We start from the raw sequence: 18,338 nt of genomic DNA, 5'->3' as shown, positions 1-18,338 counted from the left end.
ATAGAGGCGGTGTCGTGAGTGGTGATCTGCTTTCCTCCTCCTTTTGCATGCCATGGGCTGATACACCAATGTTTGCATTTTTGGCATTCTTGATTTTCAGGTTTTTCTCTTAAAACGAGAAGAGAGACTGCATGAAAGTCAAAAGAAGTACAGTCAGTCATCAATGCAGTCGAGGTAGAATTTGCACAGCTGCCAAAATGAGGTTCAGATATTTTACTGGGTGACACAAAATAAATGTTTAATTCATAGTGCGTAACACTTTAAATAAATATCACTTGGCCACCCTCTAATGAGGATATGCTTGACCATTGACACCTCGTATTCTGGCTGGAGTTTCTCTCACTGGTTTTTATGGCAGGCTGTACATGTTTTAGAAAAAACAACATTCAAAATACAATTAATTCAATCTTGTCTAAAATGGGTCTTCAGTTTTGTAACATCGTATTTGAAAACCTACATTTAAATTGCTGCTTGCAAACAGCCTTCAGGATGCAAACTGAGCTTAAAACTGAGTTTTATGGGGCAATAAACTGCAATGTCATGTACTGGGTGATGGCAGCATACAGCTACTGTCTGCTTTTGAGTAGGGATCTAAATATTTCTCCTCCATTTTGCCCTCTTGAGACACATTTGCTTATTCCCTGCATCCCATGCCATGCTGGACCCACCTGCATGTTGGTTTTCTGGAGGTTTAACCTTTGCTTGATGAGGGGAGCAGTTAGTTTGTGAGCCTGGCTGCACGAAGGAAGCAGAAGTTTGGCTAGTGATTTTCTTTCTCACTGCTTTTTCTAAAACCAGAGCTGTTTCTTGGACAAACCAGCCAGAGAGTGAAGAGGAAGGGGAAAATCTCTGGGAATGATGGAGCAGCTGGAGGAGGCTCCCCCTGCTCCTGGTTGTAACTGGTGGGAGGGCAAAGGGAGTAGAAGGAACACATAACCACAGCCATTGTAAATATGGATTTCCTAGGTAAACAGGGATCTGTGGAGCACAAATCTCATCCACTGCAGTGAGTTATTTGTTGCAGGTGTAGCGAGTCCCTTCTGCTCTCTCCACATCTGCTGTTTCTCACCAGGCTTGTGTCCTTTTCCTAAGAGCTGAGCATCTCTGATTTGGGGCAGCCTTAGTTCTTAAGGTATTATCACATTAGCACTGTGCTGTTCCTTCTGGGAAGGGAGGAAGTTGGGGTTAAATGAAGGTAAGAAGAAGTTAGGGTTGAATGAAGGTAGGAAGTTGGGGTTAAATGAAGGTAAGAAGAAGTTAGGGTTAAAGGAAGGTAGGAAGTTGGGGTTAAATGAAGGTAGAAAGTTAGGGTTAATGGAAGTTAGGGTTAAATGAAGGCAGCTGAGGGGAGGCAGCTCTTGCCCACTGCCCAGTGCTCGGTGGGGCTGTGGGCTCCAGCAGCTTCTCAGATCAGCTCCCCCCTGGTCTGTGTCAGCAGTAAGACGCAGTTGGTGCTGATAAACCTTTGGCTGTTTCAGTTTTGCTGAGGAGGGCTTGGCAGGAGATCACAGACCTCTCCAGCCTCTTCCCAGAGTGCCTCAGCAAAGGGGCTGCAGCTCTTCCACAACGTTCTTGGATGGAAAGCCCTGCCTGTTCTGCTGAGGAAAGCTGCTCCAGAAGCTCACTAGCACCACTCTCCTGTCTTCAGGCACGGCTCTTCCTGCTGCTTGTGTTGCTGCCAGGACTCAAACATCAGGGAAACCAGAATGTTTGCACTGTGAGCTAATCTACTCTTTAAAGATGTTAGATAACGTAATAAAATAGCTCAGTGGTGCATTGCAATTACCTTTCACATTTCGTCATGCTTCGAAAATTTTTGTCTTCTGAAACTAGGACTGTATTTTTAGTACAGTGCAATCAAAAATGTCTGGCCAAGAACCTGATATAGTACCTAGGAAAATGGAAATATTCCTTTAAATGCCTTCCAGAGCTGTGGTTTCCGCTGAGTATTAAACTCCATTTGTTATGTCGTGATTACATACTTTGGTCTGGGTGATATATGGCTTGGTTTTATAATTCCATATATATGGACAGTTTGATCTCTTCCTTGTATTTTTAATAACAGAAAGCAGAACATAGACTTTTATTTTAGCATGATGTAAGCATAATTATTTAGTGGGCAAGAGAATCAAGATTACATTCTTTTGCTAGCCACTGAGGCTTACAGATTTATTATTGTTTTGTTTTTTCCTTCATGGTTATGGCCAAAAGATTCATGCTATTAAAACCTAAACCATTATGTCAGGGTAATGGTTTCTGTAACTTGGAAATGAAGAAAGAAACCAAATCTAGAGTTGGCTAAGTCACCCGTGGGTTTGGAGTGGATTTGACATTTGGATTTGATATCATTCAGTAGTGGCATGAGTTAGTGAATCTCTTACAAACCTGTATCATGATTCACAATTTTCACTGCTCCTGGCATTCTGCAGCATTCAGAGCACAAATTATTAGCAGTGGTCTCAACTGCTCTCATAAGCTACAACCTCTTGCTGTCATCTGCTCTTTTCCAGTCTCCAGTATTTCTCTTATCCTGTAAGGAAATTTCCAGGCTGGCATTTATTGCACCACATCCTATCTGACACGGTGTCTGTGCAGGATGCTCAGCTCCTGCTGCCACCTTGAGTGAGCCATCAGCTCTTGTACCCACACACTTCTCGTGGCCTTGAGCCACCTGGGCCCTGTCCAGCTGCTCTCCTGTGGAGCACAAAGCAGGCCCAGAGCAGATAAATGTCCTTTCAAGACAGTTCCAGGCTCAGTACCAGTGTGAGTTTTCTGAGGGATGAAGATGAGAAGGATGTTGTGGGTAGGGTTGGGTTTTGATGTGGGTTTTTTGATGCTGTGGGGTTGTTTTGCTTTCCCTTTACTTGAGCCTTTTGACAGAACAGAGAGGCTGACGTTTCATGGGTTGGGTGGTTTCTGTCCCCTGCAGGGTGGACAGGAGGGCAATGCCACAGGAGAAATCCAACATGCAGGGAGCCCAGGAGGCTGGACTTCCAGGGGGAGGGAGGTTTTCTTTGACAGAATTCTTGACTCATTGCAAATAACATTGTACATCTGCTGAGATGGTGCTGTTTCTCTGCTGGTGGGCTCCAGAACCTGGGCACTCATCCCTGCTGCCAGGGGACAGTGCCTGCTGTGGTCAGCACTCTGCTGGGTCCTCATGTCCTGGCCACGTCGCTTCAGTCCCAGCCATAAAACCTCTTTCTTAGAAATCCTCCAAGTGTGAAATCCCAGTCCTCAAGAACAGGCAGTACTTTGCTTGGAAATGAGCATAAAGCAGTGAGCAGTACAAATGTTGTGTAAATCTCATGTGTTTGTGTCCTCTCCCCTTCTGAACGAGGCAAAGAAGTGTTCTTGGGAGTTGATGGATTTAGTGGGGTTTGTATGTGATTTCTTTTAATGTGCTTCAAATTAGTCACAGTGCTTTATTTCCTAGGCTTTGCTAAGCTTGTGGTCTGACCATATTGTGATAGTCACTCCTCACAGTTTACCCAGTGCTAGTTTTAATATCCGGATATAGATTTCTCCAATATCCTGCAATGCTGCTTTTCTGGATAATGCTAATACCAAACAGTCTGGGATGCACCAGGGCCCTGAGCTACATTTTAAGGTCAGCATAATGCTTTCCATCTCTCATCCTTGCACAACACAGACTCCTGCTACGTGTTGGGGTTTTTTTAGGACATAAAGTACCCAAAAGGAGGTTCTTGCTTCAGAAGTACTATGAGACAGCACAATGGTGCTTCTCATAGCTGCCTTCTGGTCTGATCTGTCCTTCTCCCTTCTGCTCTCCCTCTGTCTTTGCTCCCCTCCGTTTTCATCTGTAAGAAATATCCAGCAATGCACTGTTTCCATGGAAAACAAATGTCCAGGAGATCATCTCTGTATTTTCTGGCTTAAAGATCTGTAGAAATAAATGTCATTCCAGAGGGGAGAATAAAAATTCTCTTCTGACAGTTTGCTTGACAAAAAGGTGGCACACTGAACAGTTTTGACTCGATTTGTCGGCTCTGTTCCTGTGGCACTGCTGAATTAGCTGTTAAAGTTTCTGTGAAGGGAGGAAACAACTATTTTGAAAGTCAAGTGGCCGAACTTCTCTCAGAGGCAGAGATTTGTTAGTTGCTGGTGTGTATTGAAGCACTTCTGGGCCAGGTGTAGATTTGCTCTCTCCAAACAGAAGAAAGAGCCTTTGAACATATTATCATTGCCTTAAAAATAAGAAAGAAAACTCTAGCCTCAGGCATTTGACAGGAGGCCAGACCTCAGAGGACAGCTGAAGAGAGACAGACAGGTTTCTAACATCTGGTTTGGGTGGGTGGATTATATTTGACTTTGGCATTGACATCAAGACGAGGCAGGGCTTGATGAAGAGCACGGTCCCGCAGCCTGCATGACATTCCCTGGCTCTGGGATGGGAAAACCCCAATGGGGATGGGCAAAACATGAAATGGGGGTGAGAATCCATGCAGAGCTCTTTCTGTGGGCTTTAGAGAAAAGCACTGCTGGATTGGGCATCCCAGCTGAGCTTGTGGCTCTGGAGGAGGGCCCTGACAGATGTCCTTGAGCAGAGTGAGAGCTGTCCTCCCACCAGGGCTCTGGGGGTGCCTCTGGGCCCTGCCACATGAGCTGTGCTGAGCACTGCTGCTATTTCAGGACTCAAATAATGTGTCAGTGCCCCTTTGGTTTCTGACAGGAGGTGCAGCCCCCAGGCTGAGTCAGCCCTGGGTCCCTCTGCCACCAGCTGAGCCTGTTCCCAAAGCTGGCTCTTGGTGGAGGTTTCCAGGCCTGCTCTTGGCCAGGACTTGGGAGCGCCTATTTGCTCATCAGAGCCCGGATTAGCTCAGCTCAAAACCGCACTGAGCTGGGGAACAACCTGCAGTTCAGATGCTGCAGGGATATCTCGGAGCAGCTCTGAGGGAAGGGCAGAAAGCAGGGCTGTGTGTCCCTCTGAAAGCCCCATTGAAGGGCTCTGGCTCCCTGGTGGCCGTGCCTTTGTGGCCCAGCAGAGGAACACAGTCCCCATGCAGGACCTGCCCTGCTGCCTCTGAGCCAAGGTGATTTACAGCCCCCCCAGGACACCAGGCCCGTTCCAGGGCAGCTTTAGGCTGTCAGGCTGTAAATTGTCTTGGTTCAGGAGCTACTTCAAAGCAGCCCAGGCTTCCTGCAGCAAGGAGAGGGCTTTTTGGCAAAGCCAGCACAAGTAATTTGCTATTCATGAGTCAAATCCCTGAAATGTCCTCGATCAGCAACTAAAAATGGGTCATAAGGAGACAAGGCATTGCTGTCTGCTGAAGGAGGATGCAAACTCCACTGGCCTTCTCCATCTGTTCGCTAAAGCTCCTTCTGCATTCTCAGCAATGGCTTTTCCTCCCTCCCTGCCTCTCTCTGTGGAGCACACGTGAGGTTGCTCGAAGCAGCAGAACCTTGACCCAACAGGCAAACCCACCCAGGAGATCTCCCATTGCCCAGGTGAGGGGAAAAATGTCAGGGAAAGTCACTAATGAAGAAAATGACAAATTCCTCCAAGCTGCTTGGTTTCCAAATGCAGAGAGGCTGCAGTGGCTAAGGGAGAGGGAAGGAAGCAGCAGCTGGGTGCAAGCTGAGGCTCGTAGGCTGCAGGCTGGCAGCTGGAGGGATGCAGGGACCAAGCCATGGTGGCTGCAGGCAATGGGCACAGGGTTTGGAGCCTGTGGCAGCTTGGCTGCAGCCAGCAGAACAAAGTGTACTCCCGGCTGCAAGCAAAGAAGACCTTAGAAAGTCCTAAAAACTCTTTGTGTGTGTGGCTAATATTCAAAAGAGAATTCCCTTGTGTTGTGTGATTAGCAAATCCTTCCCCAAGCTGTGTGAGTATTTGAGACAGTGTTTTTTTTCCTTTCCATTTCTAATGCATTTACATTCAGCATAATTGCATTTATCAGCATCCACATCTCCTGTTTTAATTTAGAGCATTACAAAGGGAGCAGTTGAATATTCTTTTTGTCAGAGCTGGATGATGGATGGTGAACATCAGCAAGGCCTAAACACCCCTGTGGAGGTGAAGGCCTGGCTCTGACAGACTGTGTGTAATGCAAGAGGCACTTGGTTACAGAGTGCTGCAGAGTAATGCTGCTTGTTCCTTGTCCAAGCTGTGCCAGACAGCAAACTTCCAGAAAACCTCAGACCATATACAGTTAGCCAGCAACACTGTGTGAAATCTTTAACCATATTTGAACGAACGGGCTGCCTTGGACACGGCCAGGAGGGAAATGCCAGTCTGCCTGACAGCTCGTTTTAATCATGAGAAAGTTGTTCCACTGACAGGAGGACAATAAAAAACTGTGGCTGCCTAGAAAGATGTTGCCTTCCTTCTTGTTCTGAGCTGCAGAGGAATGGGTTGGTCCCAGACCTGTGCATGTGCTTTTCCCTTCTTTCATTACCTTTTTCCCTTCTCTCACCCCCTTTCCCTTCTCTCACCATTTTTCTTCCCAGGGTGTTGAATCTGCGCCCACCCTGCCAACCCTATCCAAATGAGTAATTAGTAAGTCACTGCTTTCTCCTAAAAGGTGACTTATTTAAAATATATTATCCCTTGTGCCTCAGCAAAGCAAGCAATAAAAATAGGTGACCTTTGTAGTTAGAGCTATTAATGCACAATTTATGGTGCTTTTGGGTTACAGGGCATGAAAGACAAATTCTTGAGAGATTTATCAGCCCTCTGAATGGGCAAACCTCGCCTGTTGATCCCTTATTGATCAAGGAGCTGTATCTTTTCTAACCCAGCTGCTGTGTGTTGCAGTTATTTTAGATGGCAGAGCTGTTTGAGGCAGGGACCTTGTCATGGAATGGTTTTGGCAGTGCCACGTCTCCGCTGGATGATGTACATGTGTTTTCCAGCGACGAGACAAAGGGCAGATTTTGTTTTTAAACTCAGCCCAGAAGAGCAGGAAGGCTGTAAGTCGTGTGTGGTAATGGTACAAGCGTTGAGGAACCCTTGTGCAATCACCATCTCGCTGTGGAAATTCTTCCTGCAGCAGCTGCGTTACTGCTCGCTACCACCACAGCCTCCTAAAGCTCTGCTCTCCCCAGGCCAGGGCTCAGCTGTGGATCCTCGTGGGCTGGCTGAAACATGTGGCTTCTCCACATAAAACAAGCGTTTGTGACTTTATTTTCCTCCCCTCCTTGGAGCAATTGCTGAACAATTCTTTGGGAGGGGGAAAAAAAAAAAAAAAATGCACGCGTTTCATATAGACACTTGAGAACAATGCTGAGCAGCTTTGGTGAGCCCTGGAAGCTGTCACCCTGTGCTGCTCCCCGTGTGAAACAAGCTGGTGATTGAGTCCAGGCCCTTGTAGGCAGTCTTCAAACCAGCTCCAGCAATGGTGGATGGTGGCTCTGGCTGAAAAACCAGATTAAAGATGAAGAGCGGCTCTGAGCTCGCAGGAGGGTGAAAGAGGAGTGGATCCCTCTCTGCCTGTGCCACAAATGTTGTGTCTGCACTGGACACTGGTTCTGTGGGAGGTTTGTAGGGAACTCCATAGCTCGTTCTGCTTTTCTTCCAACAGGAGTAAAAGGAGATTTCTTTTAAATCCAGCTTAATTTGAGCTCCTGCTCATTGCTGGATGCCAGGGAGGGGTGTACTGAGATGAGCTCACCGGTTGGGCATGGTGCTAATAACACCAAGGTCGTGGGTTTCATCCCAGTATGGGCCATTCACTTAGGAGTTGGACTCAGTGATCCCTCTGGGTCCCTTCCAGCTCAGAATATTCTGTGATTGCTGTGACTGATTACTGCTGACTGCAGACCTGAGCAGCAAGCCCAGCACAGCCTCGTGCTGCCAGCTCAGAGCAGAGCAGCCTTCAGCATCACCAACCACGGATATCTCAGCATGACCCTGGAAAAAGCAGCTGGAGAGCACCGTTGGAGCACTCACTGAAATCCAGGCCTGCAGGAGAGGTGGCTGTGCCATGCACAGTGATTCACCATCACCTTGTCCTTTGTGCTGTTGCCAGCCAGGTGACACCAGTGAGACACAGGCAGAGCCTCGTTGGTCCAGCAGGACCAAGAGGACAGAGAGAGCCCTGAGTGTTACTTCAGTGCTGGCTGGTTCTGTGTTTCAGATAACCCACCAGCTTCAAGTGGTGTGCAGCTGCCACCTCCTAGGGACAGGCCATCAGCAATTTGGAAGGGGCTGAGGTTTCAAGAGTTCCTCCTGAATAACATCCCTTATTCCAGCTGCTCCCCTGGCAGAGGCACAGCAGCATCCATGGAGGGGCTGTTGTGGCATCTGGGAGGAGGGTTCACCAGCAGAGGAATTAGAAATTAGAAATATATTCCCAGTTTTCTGTGCGTTTTCATCAGCTGATACTGATGTGGCTGGCAGAGAAGTGCTTTTACCATCAGTTGTTAGCATGATGCAGATGGGTTTATAAATGAAGTTATGGAAGATGCTCTCTCTCTTTGAGGCTGTTCTGGCACTGCAGCTCTGAGGGCAGCAGCTTTGACACAGGCAGCTGAGCAGCTGGCCTTGTCTTGGGGATTTAATTCAGCATTCCCAGCTTCCTTCCTGGCCCTTTCCAAAAGGTGCATTCCTGACGCAAATCTTCTCAAGGGATCAGAAACAGCAAGCCTGGTCTGTTGCCATGAAAAAGGGGCTGTGGCTCTCCTCATCCTAAATGGTTCTGCTTAAGCTGGAAGTGATGAATGTCTTGCAAATGAATCTGTTTTTTAAAATACACCCCCACCTTTTTACATGCAGGGAAGAACTGCAGCTATTGTGAGGCTGAATCTTTGCCTAATTAAATTCACAGTAATCTCCTGCGAAGGCTCAAGAGAGATTCAGAGCTTTGTGCTGAGTGCCTCAGCCCTGTCCTTCAGTGCTGCTGTGTGACATTGTCCCCCTGTGCCTGCTCTGGCCTGGAGGGTCCTGAACCATCCTGCAGGAGCTGAGCTGCCTGGCTGCAGCTGAAATTTCTCCAGGGTTTCTTTTCCACTCCCCTTTAAGCAGCAGCTTTTGGTAGCCTTGCCAGGTGGACCAAAAAGGCTCCTCATCCATCGCGGCTCGCAGCTCCTACGAAACCACTGGATGTGGAAAGCAGCTCCCAAATAGGAATCTTTGAATTCCATGAACAAAAGTATTTCTAAATGATTACATTACTGCTTCTTGAAAACACATGGTGGAAAATCACACAGCAGTCCAGAAGAGGTCCTCTCTTCTGTAGGCTGTGTTCAGGGGAGGCTGCGTCCCTCTAAGTCTGTTTTTAGCATCCAGAATATATTGGCCAGGGTGTCAGGAGCTTTCTGCTCATCATCTCCAAGAAACTCCCCTTCAAGGGTCATGTGCTGCTCCTCTGGAATCTTAACACTTTGCATGAGAAAGAGCAGATACAGACTTCCAGGGCTGTGGCTCTGGTTTTCACGGGCCTGTTGAAATGCATAATGAAAAACAAGTTTTCTTGTGCTCTGCCTGTGCTGCGGAGTAAAAGTGTGGAGTTGACAACAAGGAAAAGAAATGCTGAGATGCAGCAGATTCAGCGGGCAAGTAAAATCTGGCATCATCCCTGGGTCTGGCCTTTAAATGAGCAACCAGCAGGGAGTCACTGTATCCCTGGTTTTGTTTGGATGTGGGACAGAGGGAGAGCTGAATCATTTGCCCCATGGGTCAGAGCCTTGACTTGAGCAAGGGCGAGCCTTGTGAGGAGCAGCACTTTGCACCAGCACTCATAATTTGGAAATTATGTTAGAGGCAACTTTTGATTACACTTTCTCAGGCAATCCCAATGACAATTAGTCATTTGCACCTACCATGTTCTGCTTCTTCAATAGCTCTAGTGTAGAACATTTGTTAATGTTTAGTGGTATTTTACTTGTTTTTGTTTCTGTCAAATCAGAACCTTTTGGACGAAAACCTCCAAATCACATCCAGCTCTCCTAAGGTTTACACTCACTGGCACATTCTGCTTTATCTGGTTTCTGTATCCTCATTTAGACCAGGGGATGAAGCTCAGTTTAGTGCAGGGCCAGGAGGAGGGAAGCTCTCTGCCTCCTGGCTGGAGGATCTCAGTTCCCAAGAGCCTTGGACTGCTCCCACGTGTAGGTTTTGGGTAATGAGATTGTGGAGCTCAGGGTCAGAGGTGAGGTACTCAATGCCAGTTTTGAAGACCCATTCATTTTTGCAGGTTTTCTTCTTTCCCTTGCCAAGCTGGAAATACTTTAAAGGCTGCTTGGTTTGAGAAACTAAATGAATAAGTAATTTTTAAGCTCTTCTACTTGCTTAAACAAGAAAGGATTGGAATAAAAACACTTGTTTAATTAAACAGCTACTTGGTATGGTTCACAAAAGCTTGAACCCCAGCAGTAACTCTCCTAATTCACAGATTCCTTGGGAATTCAATGACCTTGAGTTTGCTGTGCTTGAAACTTGCCTGAGTTCTTGGCTTCCTTTCTGGAATACTTTGGAGAGGAGAGGAGAGCAGGAGGCACTGCAGGGCTCTCGAGTGAGATCAGCACTGTTCCGCTTAGGATCATATAAGAAGAGGCATTTGTGTTGTGCAGAATAAACTTCTTGCTTCAGAGCATGCCTGGGCTTACTGCACCCAGAGGCCACAGCTGGATCTGCCTCTGCTGCCCCAGCCATGGAAATTTTGAGTGCTCACTGCTCAGGATGATTTTCTTGCCTCTCTTTATGAAACAAAGCAAACGTGAACCAGCAGTACATGATGAAGTTTGTGTGAGAAGTGACTTGTTTGAAGAATCACATCATTTAATTGTGCTCCAGAGCTCAGGGCTTCACTTGCCAGCTGAGAGGAAAGTCTGATCTCCCAGCACCCAGTGGCATTTCCTGCATCCTTTCCTGTAGTGGCAACTGGGGAGCTTAAAGCCATGAACGAGTGGCCAAGTTCACTGGAAGTGAGTGTTTATCCATTACTTCCCCATGTTTGTCTCCACCATAATAACTCTGGCTGAGGAGTGGCTTCAGTCATGTCAGAGCTTAGCTGTGGGATGTAAAGCATCAGGATTTAAACAGAGAGAACCCTGAATGCACAGAGTTGTATCCAGGAGGTCCCTACAGTCTTCCCCTCCAGCAGAGGGAAGTCACAAACCCTGCTGCTCCTTTCCCTTGGCAAAATTTATCATCAGTTGAGCTGTATTGGTGATGTATAAACCAGAAAACTGGAGATGTGTTGTGGTTAATCAGTGCAAAATGGTGCTAGTGCAGTTCCTTGGGATGTGGTAGCAGAAGGACTTTAATTTCATTTGAGCAGGAGCTGCCCCCTTGCCACCAGCTTTGTGAGGAGGAGATGGACCTGAGCATCCTGCCTGGGTTTGGCTGTGGGGCTGTCCCAGCACCTGCACTGCTCCTGCAGCTCCACACTGGGACCCTCACCCTCATCCCCTCCTGACAGAGGTGACATTAACCGTCATTGGGCTTTCAATTAGCTGGGCTTTGTATTGAAACCCACCTTGGGCATTTCGAAGCCTGCCACAGAACATGTCTTACCCATGGCTGCTGTTCCTGAGGCTGTGGGGCTGTGTTTTCTGGGCTCTGGTAGCACAATCTGGAGCTGTGAGAGAAAGCCCTCGGGGGCTGATCCGTGGCTGCAGGCCAGTTTCTGCATAAACTGGTCTTATTTTTAAAGTCCATTTTCTCCAGTACACTTTTTTTTGGCCTGCAAAAGACTTCTTCATTTAAAACGAAGAACATAACACTCTCTCCTTTCAGTTGGTCTTTTGGACATGAGCCAGCAGTGCCCACAACAGCTGTACCACAGTTTAAACATTCAGTCTCTAATGGTTTGGGGAACATTAGGGTTTTTAAGGCTTCAACAGGTCTAGAGTAAATAGTGGTCAATAAAGAGTAGCTCTTCTTTGTATCCCTATGCTCTCAGTGCTCTGCGCTAGAATAAAGCATGCTTAGAATATAATCATTGCAAAATTAATATCCATGAAAGGTTCTTTTTTTAAAAAAAGAATCATAGAGAAACCTGTTTCACTAGAAGAAGAGTTTGCAAGAGTTCAACTCTCAAGACTGGTAACAGGCGTGGGGGATTTGGCACATAATGTGTGTGGGGGACGTGCATGTCCTGGGCTTGTGTCACTCCCTCTGTGTGTTTAGGGACTGGGAGGAGCAAATAAATCACAGGTATTCCCTTCTCTATGGCCTTCTTCCACCCACCTATTGGTAATGTACACAAGATTAATTGTGATTTTGTATCTTCCTTATGGCTGTCCAGTGTTGCGTGGAGTCAAAAGCCAGTGTGTGCTAATTGGTGATATTTAGCACAATGGTTTGGACCCAAATATGATCATAAATTATACTAGCAATGATTGGTGATAGGTGGGCATTGCCCTTGTGATGGAACCCAGTGCTGGGGAGCCTTAATGATTTGGGCAAATCAGTGTTGGTGGAGCTGTCAAATGAACTGCTCATTTCCTTCAAGTGTGTAGGTGTGGTGAGCAAACAGAATCCATGTGGGGCTGGTTTCTGGGACAAAGCCCTGGGACCTCACAGCCCTTCTGTGGCCCTGGGTCCAGTGTCTGCCCTCGCCTCGGCCCGAGAAGGGTTAAACTGCTCTGCTGGCCACTGGCCACTTGGCTTTGTGTGCAGGCTTGGTGTCACTGAAGAAATGGTTTGTAACTCCTTGTACTCTCAGTAGGGAGTTGTTAACCCCTTCCAGCCCCCTTGTTTGTGTTTCCTGCTGGTGTGGGGTGCACCTTGGCTCCCCATCGGGGATCGGAGCTGCGGGATCCTGGCACAGCCTGCTGAGTGCCAGGGACAGGGGGACACTGCAGCAGGACAGGGGGAGGCTTCACAGGGAAAACATGGAACCAGCCTTGCAAGGCATTCTCCTGAAAAATGGGATTATATAAAAGCTGGCTACTGTGGTGCTCCTCATTAGCTGCACGGCAGGGTTGGCTGGAGCGCAGGGCTCGGGCAGTTGTCACCCCTTGGCTGGAGCAAGGTGCATGTTAATTGATGTTTCAGTTGTAAATTGCTTTGTGTTTGAGCCCCACTAAAGGCTTGCGGAGATAGGTTTTATTTTCAGTTTTCAAAGCAAGCTAGTTCTGGGAAGGGGCAGGAAGGAGTATTAGAAGGTAACCGGTCTACCTAAGAGGTTACTCCTGAGTGGCAAACCAGAGCTTTAAAATATGCTTCTTAATTTTAATTTGTGCCATTTGCTAGGGGTTCCTATCTTTACTTCCATTGGGATGTTTCATAACATTTTCCTACCCATCAGTATTCTATTAAAACTTTGTTGTGTAATCTGAAAGCCTTTCTGCTTGTCATGGTTTCCTCTTCAGAATGCCCTAGGTAGCAATTTTGGAGTAAATGCATTCAGGCTGCATGGTCTTGATTTTGTTGTCTTATAAATTCAAAACAAGACTTGAAATTAAATCCTGTTGTCAATTTTCTTTTAAATAATGGCGGCCCAATGATGTGATTTAAGAATTTTTATCAGATGTCACAGGACTCCTGGAAAAGCCTGTCTATAGTTGGTGTTAAAGTGTCAGTGAAATTGGTTACCATATGCATTTAATACTTGTAGTTTTACATGTGCCTAGTGTTAGAGGATGGATCAGTGTTGTCAGTAGCATAAGTGGGTCCTGCAGTGTTGGACTGATCCTGTTCTTCCTGTGAGAGCTCTCCACTGCAATAAATGGTGCTCATGGGACTGACCCTAGGTGGGTGTGATTTAAGGTCTCCTAGAGCCCTTCACAGCCACAGCCAGATTCAAAGTGACCAAAAAAATAAAGCTTTATTAGTAGAGGAAACAATACAGGGATACAAATGAAGAATAGTCTTTAGGGTGAGTGGAAAAACCGTGTTTCTTGGGAGAGCATGAGGTTCATTCAGTTTGGATAACTGTGCTGGACGTGGGATAAGCCCCGCTAACCTCTGCCCGTAGCACTCTGTTCAATCCTGCACGCCTTCCACAGGGACATTATCCATCTCGACAGGCAGCTCATCTGAGGCTGCCAAGGGCCATGGCCAAGATGTTCTCCTTTGGCTGCGTCCTGTGCACATCCATCCATCTCTGGCCTGGATTGCTCCCAGACAGCGTGCACGCAGCAGGGATCACTTGGGGAGAGCGGGAGGAAGGTGAACCTGGAGGAGAAGGGGGTGGGAGCCTGCTGGTGACCCACGAAATACGCGTCCTTTCTTTGCCAGTCCTGCTGCAGTCCCTTCCTCCCTCGCTCCTTTGCAGTGATTTACTCACGTTTGCTCACGTTCAGTCCCTGCTCCCAGTGGGCTCAGCCTGCTCCGTGCTGTCGGCAATGATCCGCCCAATGTCAGGTTTCAGCATGCACACAGCCAGCTTGTTGAGATAGAGCAATTAAATCCAGGTGTAAGTTTATCCCGTAGCTTCAGTGTCTGTCCACAATAATGGGAAAAATGCAACCGAAGGCCTAATAAAACAGGACTTGTGCTGGCTCTGAGCAGCTGGTAAAAGGAAGGTTTCTGTGCTTGTGATTTCCTTTTTAGTGCTCTGTTTGATTGCCATCATATTTGAGACCTTCTCCCTGGTTCTTTTTTTGAGTTTGGCTCTTTGCTGACCTTTTACACAAGCTTTATTGCCGTGTTTCCTGTGGCAGATTCCACTGCCAGTAACAGAGATTGGATCCCATATTGAATGAGGGTGCTGTGTCAGCTCTGGCAGGTTGATGACATTTGTGCTGTGACACAGAATCTGCCTGTGGTCTTTTTAAATTTCCATTATCTAAGCTGATATATACCTTTGGTCTCAAGGTTTTATTTTCAGTTTATTTTCCACATTGTCGTCCTGGTTTGCCTTTCACGATATCAGCTACTGCCTGAGCTGCTGAGGACTGTAAAGCTGGTTGGTCTGCTTTTCTGAGAGCTGTGAATCTAATCTCAGCTCACTCTCTTCCTGTTTTGAAATAGCAAATGCCACGTTAAGGATGTTTTTATTATGGTGTACGTGTGCACTCTGTATTACCTGACTCTGGAACTCTAGGAATCTCAGGTGCACTTTACTGTCCATTGACATTTTAAAATTACACCTGTAGCTTTGCATTGCAGCACTCTCAAGGTAGGATATTTGGCATCTTGACTAAAACATTCAGCAACCTGCATTTTTAATGCCTAAACCTGGATTTTTAATGCTTAAATGGCATTTGGGTGTAATGGAAAAGGTGTTGTCAGATTTGCTTAGTATGTACATGGCATCCCTTTTTATTCTTCTTTATTATTTATATGAAAACAATGGGAAACAAATGAATAATGAGAGTTTTGTAGTGAACACTTCACGGTGTTATTTTCCTGGTGATGGTGTGTTGTTGTGAAGAAATGAGCTTACAATGGACTTAGTGCAGAATTGTTTGGCCGCCGGTGATTCCTCTAGAATGGGCTGCAGTAATCCCAAATCCATGATAGATGTTTCTTTCACCAGTTCACAATGAATAATCCTCTTAATTTCCTTGAATAGCAGCTGGTATTGCTACAACCTGTGCCTAAACCCAAGCACAGCTTATTCAGAAAGCCTTCTGGCCCTGTGAGCGAGGGGGAATTCTCTCCCAGCGGGGTAGCGTGGGCAAACTTTCACAGGGTCAGCTCTGCCAGGCTCTGACTTCTCCTCTCTCTCTCCCGCCCCTAGATGCAGCAGCTGTTCTACGAGAATTACGAGAAGAACAAGAAAGGCTACATCCGTGACCTGAGGAACAGCAAGATCCACCGAGCCATAACGCTGCACCCCAACAAGAACCCCCCGTACCAGTACCGGCTGCACAGCTACATGCTGAGCCGCAAGATCGCCGAGCTGCGGCACCGCACCGTGCAGCTGCACCGCGAGATCGTGCTCATGAGCAAGTACAGCAACACCGAGATCCACAAGGAGGACCTGCAGCTGGGCATGCCGCCCTCCTTCATGCGCTTCCAGCCCCGGCACCGCGAGGAGATCCTGGAGTGGGAGTTCCTGACGGGGAAGTACCTGTACTCGGGCGCCGACGGGCAGCCGCCCCGCCGGGGCATGGACTCGTCCCAGCGCGAGGCGTTGGATGACATCGTGATGCAGGTGATGGAGATGATCAACGCCAACGCCAAGACGCGGGGGAGGATCATTGACTTCAAGGAGATCCAGTACGGATACCGCAGGGTGAACCCCATGTACGGGGCAGAGTACGTGCTGGACCTGCTGCTGCTCTACAAGAAGCACAAGGGGAAGAAGATGACGGTCCCCGTGAGGAGGCACGCGTACCTGCAGCAGACCTTCAGCAAGATCCAGTTCATGGAGCATGAAGAGATGGACGCCAAAGAGCTGGCCAGCAAAATCAACCAGGATTCTGGCTCCTTGTCCTTCCTCTCCAACTCGCTGAAGATGTTTGTCCCCTTCCAGCTCAGCAGGTCCAAAGCAGAAAGGAAGGAGCTCAAAGACAAGAAGATCAACATCCTGATCCCTCTCTCTGGGCGGTTCGACATGTTTGCGAGGTTCATGGGGAATTTTGAAAAGACGTGCCTCATTCCAAACCAGAACGTCAAGCTGGTGGTCCTGCTCTTCAACTCCAACTCCAACCCTGACAAGGCGAAGCAGATCGAGCTGATGAGAGATTACCGCTCCAAGTACCCCAAGGCTGACATGCAGGTTCTGCCGGTGTCGGGGGAGTTCTCAAGGGCGCTGGCTCTGGAAGTCGGATCTTCTCAGTTCCAGAACGAGTCTTTACTTTTCTTCTGTGATGTTGACTTAGTGTTTACCACAGAATTCCTCCAGCGGTGTAGAGCCAACACAGTTTTGGGTCAGCAAGTATATTTTCCCATCATTTTTAGCCAGTATGATCCAAAGATTGTTTATAGTGGAAAGGTTCCTAGTGACAATCATTTTGCCTTCACTCAGAAAACAGGTTTCTGGAGGAACTATGGCTTTGGTATCACCTGTATTTACAAAGCTGACCTTCTTCGAGCAGGTGGCTTCGATGTCTCCATCCAAGGCTGGGGCCTTGAAGACGTAGATCTATTTAACAAAGTCATTCAAGCTGGCTTAAAAACTTTCAGAAGCCAAGAAATTGGAGTAGTCCATGTGCATCACCCTGTTTTTTGTGACCCTAATCTTGATCCAAAACAATATAAAATGTGCTTGGGGTCCAAAGCTTCAACGTATGGGTCCACACAACAGCTGGCTGAAATATGGTTTGAAAAAAACGACCCAAATTTTGGGAAAAGCAGCAATACTAATGGCTCAGTGAGGACAGCCTAATGTCCAGCTATGCTGGAAAAGACTTTTTTTTTTAATTATCTAATTTATTTTTGGGAAAATGTTTTTTGATAATTCACTTTTAAAAGACCACACAGGATATATTTTAGAAATCATCGTTGTTTTCTTACAAAGCGCTCGTTTTGAGAAGAACAAGGCCCTTGGGTTTTTTTGTTGTTGTGGTTTTGGTTTTGAACAAAACTGTGATCAATATTTGCCTTCAAACAAACAAAAAAAAAAAAAAAGAAAAAAGAAAAAAAGTTGTTTAAGAGTTATCTGATCAGCGGAAATCTGACTTGAATTAGAATTTCCTTATGAACAAAAGATTGTTTCCTGCCGTTTCCGTTGCCGTCTTCACGGCTGGGATTCTGTAAATGTGGACCTGAGCGTGCAAAGCCAAGTGACAAAACGCTGTGTCTAAATGTTTTCGGTGTGACTGCTACCTTGCAAAGATTCTGCTCCTTTGGTTCAGGATTAGCCATTAATTCTCAAATTGCGTTAGAAAATCCGAGTCGCTGTGGCGATGAGCAAGGGTGGTAAATCGCAGGAGGGGTTTTATGTTTTTCCCTAATAGCTGATTATTTCAGTTTAAAAACACACCTCCACTTGTGATGGGCAGGCGAGGGAAGGAAGCAAGCACAAGCCGTGATCCGGTCGGTCCTGGTGGGAATTGTTGTGTTTGGGATGTTGGGGGAAGAAGCCGTGGTGGGCTCTGAGCTCTGCGCTCACGGAACAGAACAGGCTGGGCCGGGCACCAGGGGATGCTGAGGAGCAGGGCAAGGGCTGGGGATGGGAATCTCTGGCAGCCAAAGGACAGCACACAGTGAACAATCCAAAATCCCCGAGGAGAACCTGCAGAGCTCCTCTGCCCGAGCGTCCCTGATCGCGTCCGTTTCCTTCGGGAACAATTATTGCATTGGATTGCTAGTTTTGTTCTGGGATTTTTTTTTTTTTTTTTTTCTGTATCTGCTAGACCGTTAATTTATTTAATATCCATTGTTTTAGGTTCTTGACCTTTCCTTGAATATCTGTTAGTCATTTTAATATTTTATATATATATATATGCGTGTGTAAATATATATATATATATATTAGGAATGTATTGCATCTTCTCACTGATAAGGTAGTGTACATCATACTTACAGTAAATGATCT

At 46.9% G+C, this 18,338-nt stretch overlaps 1 protein-coding gene across 1 annotated transcript in view; it reads left to right on the top strand.

The window, feature by feature from the left end:
* Positions 1 to 18,116, top strand: part of CHSY1 (chondroitin sulfate synthase 1) — a 73,515-nt gene extending 55,399 nt beyond the window's left edge. Inside the window, exon 3 of the mRNA XM_058811522.1 lies at positions 15,594 to 18,116. Within this exon, the coding sequence (XP_058667505.1) occupies positions 15,594 to 17,186 (1,593 nt within the window). The 3' untranslated portion in view covers positions 17,187 to 18,116. The remainder of the gene's footprint in view (positions 1 to 15,593) is intronic.
* The last annotated feature ends 222 nt before the right edge of the window (positions 18,117 to 18,338 follow it).

The sequence above is a fragment of the Ammospiza caudacuta genome, chromosome 10 (genome assembly GCF_027887145.1).
Source record: "Ammospiza caudacuta isolate bAmmCau1 chromosome 10, bAmmCau1.pri, whole genome shotgun sequence".
NCBI lineage: Eukaryota > Metazoa > Chordata > Aves > Passeriformes > Passerellidae > Ammospiza > Ammospiza caudacuta.
The sequence above is the reverse complement of the archived record's forward strand: the minus strand, read 5'-3'. Positions and strand labels throughout refer to the sequence as shown.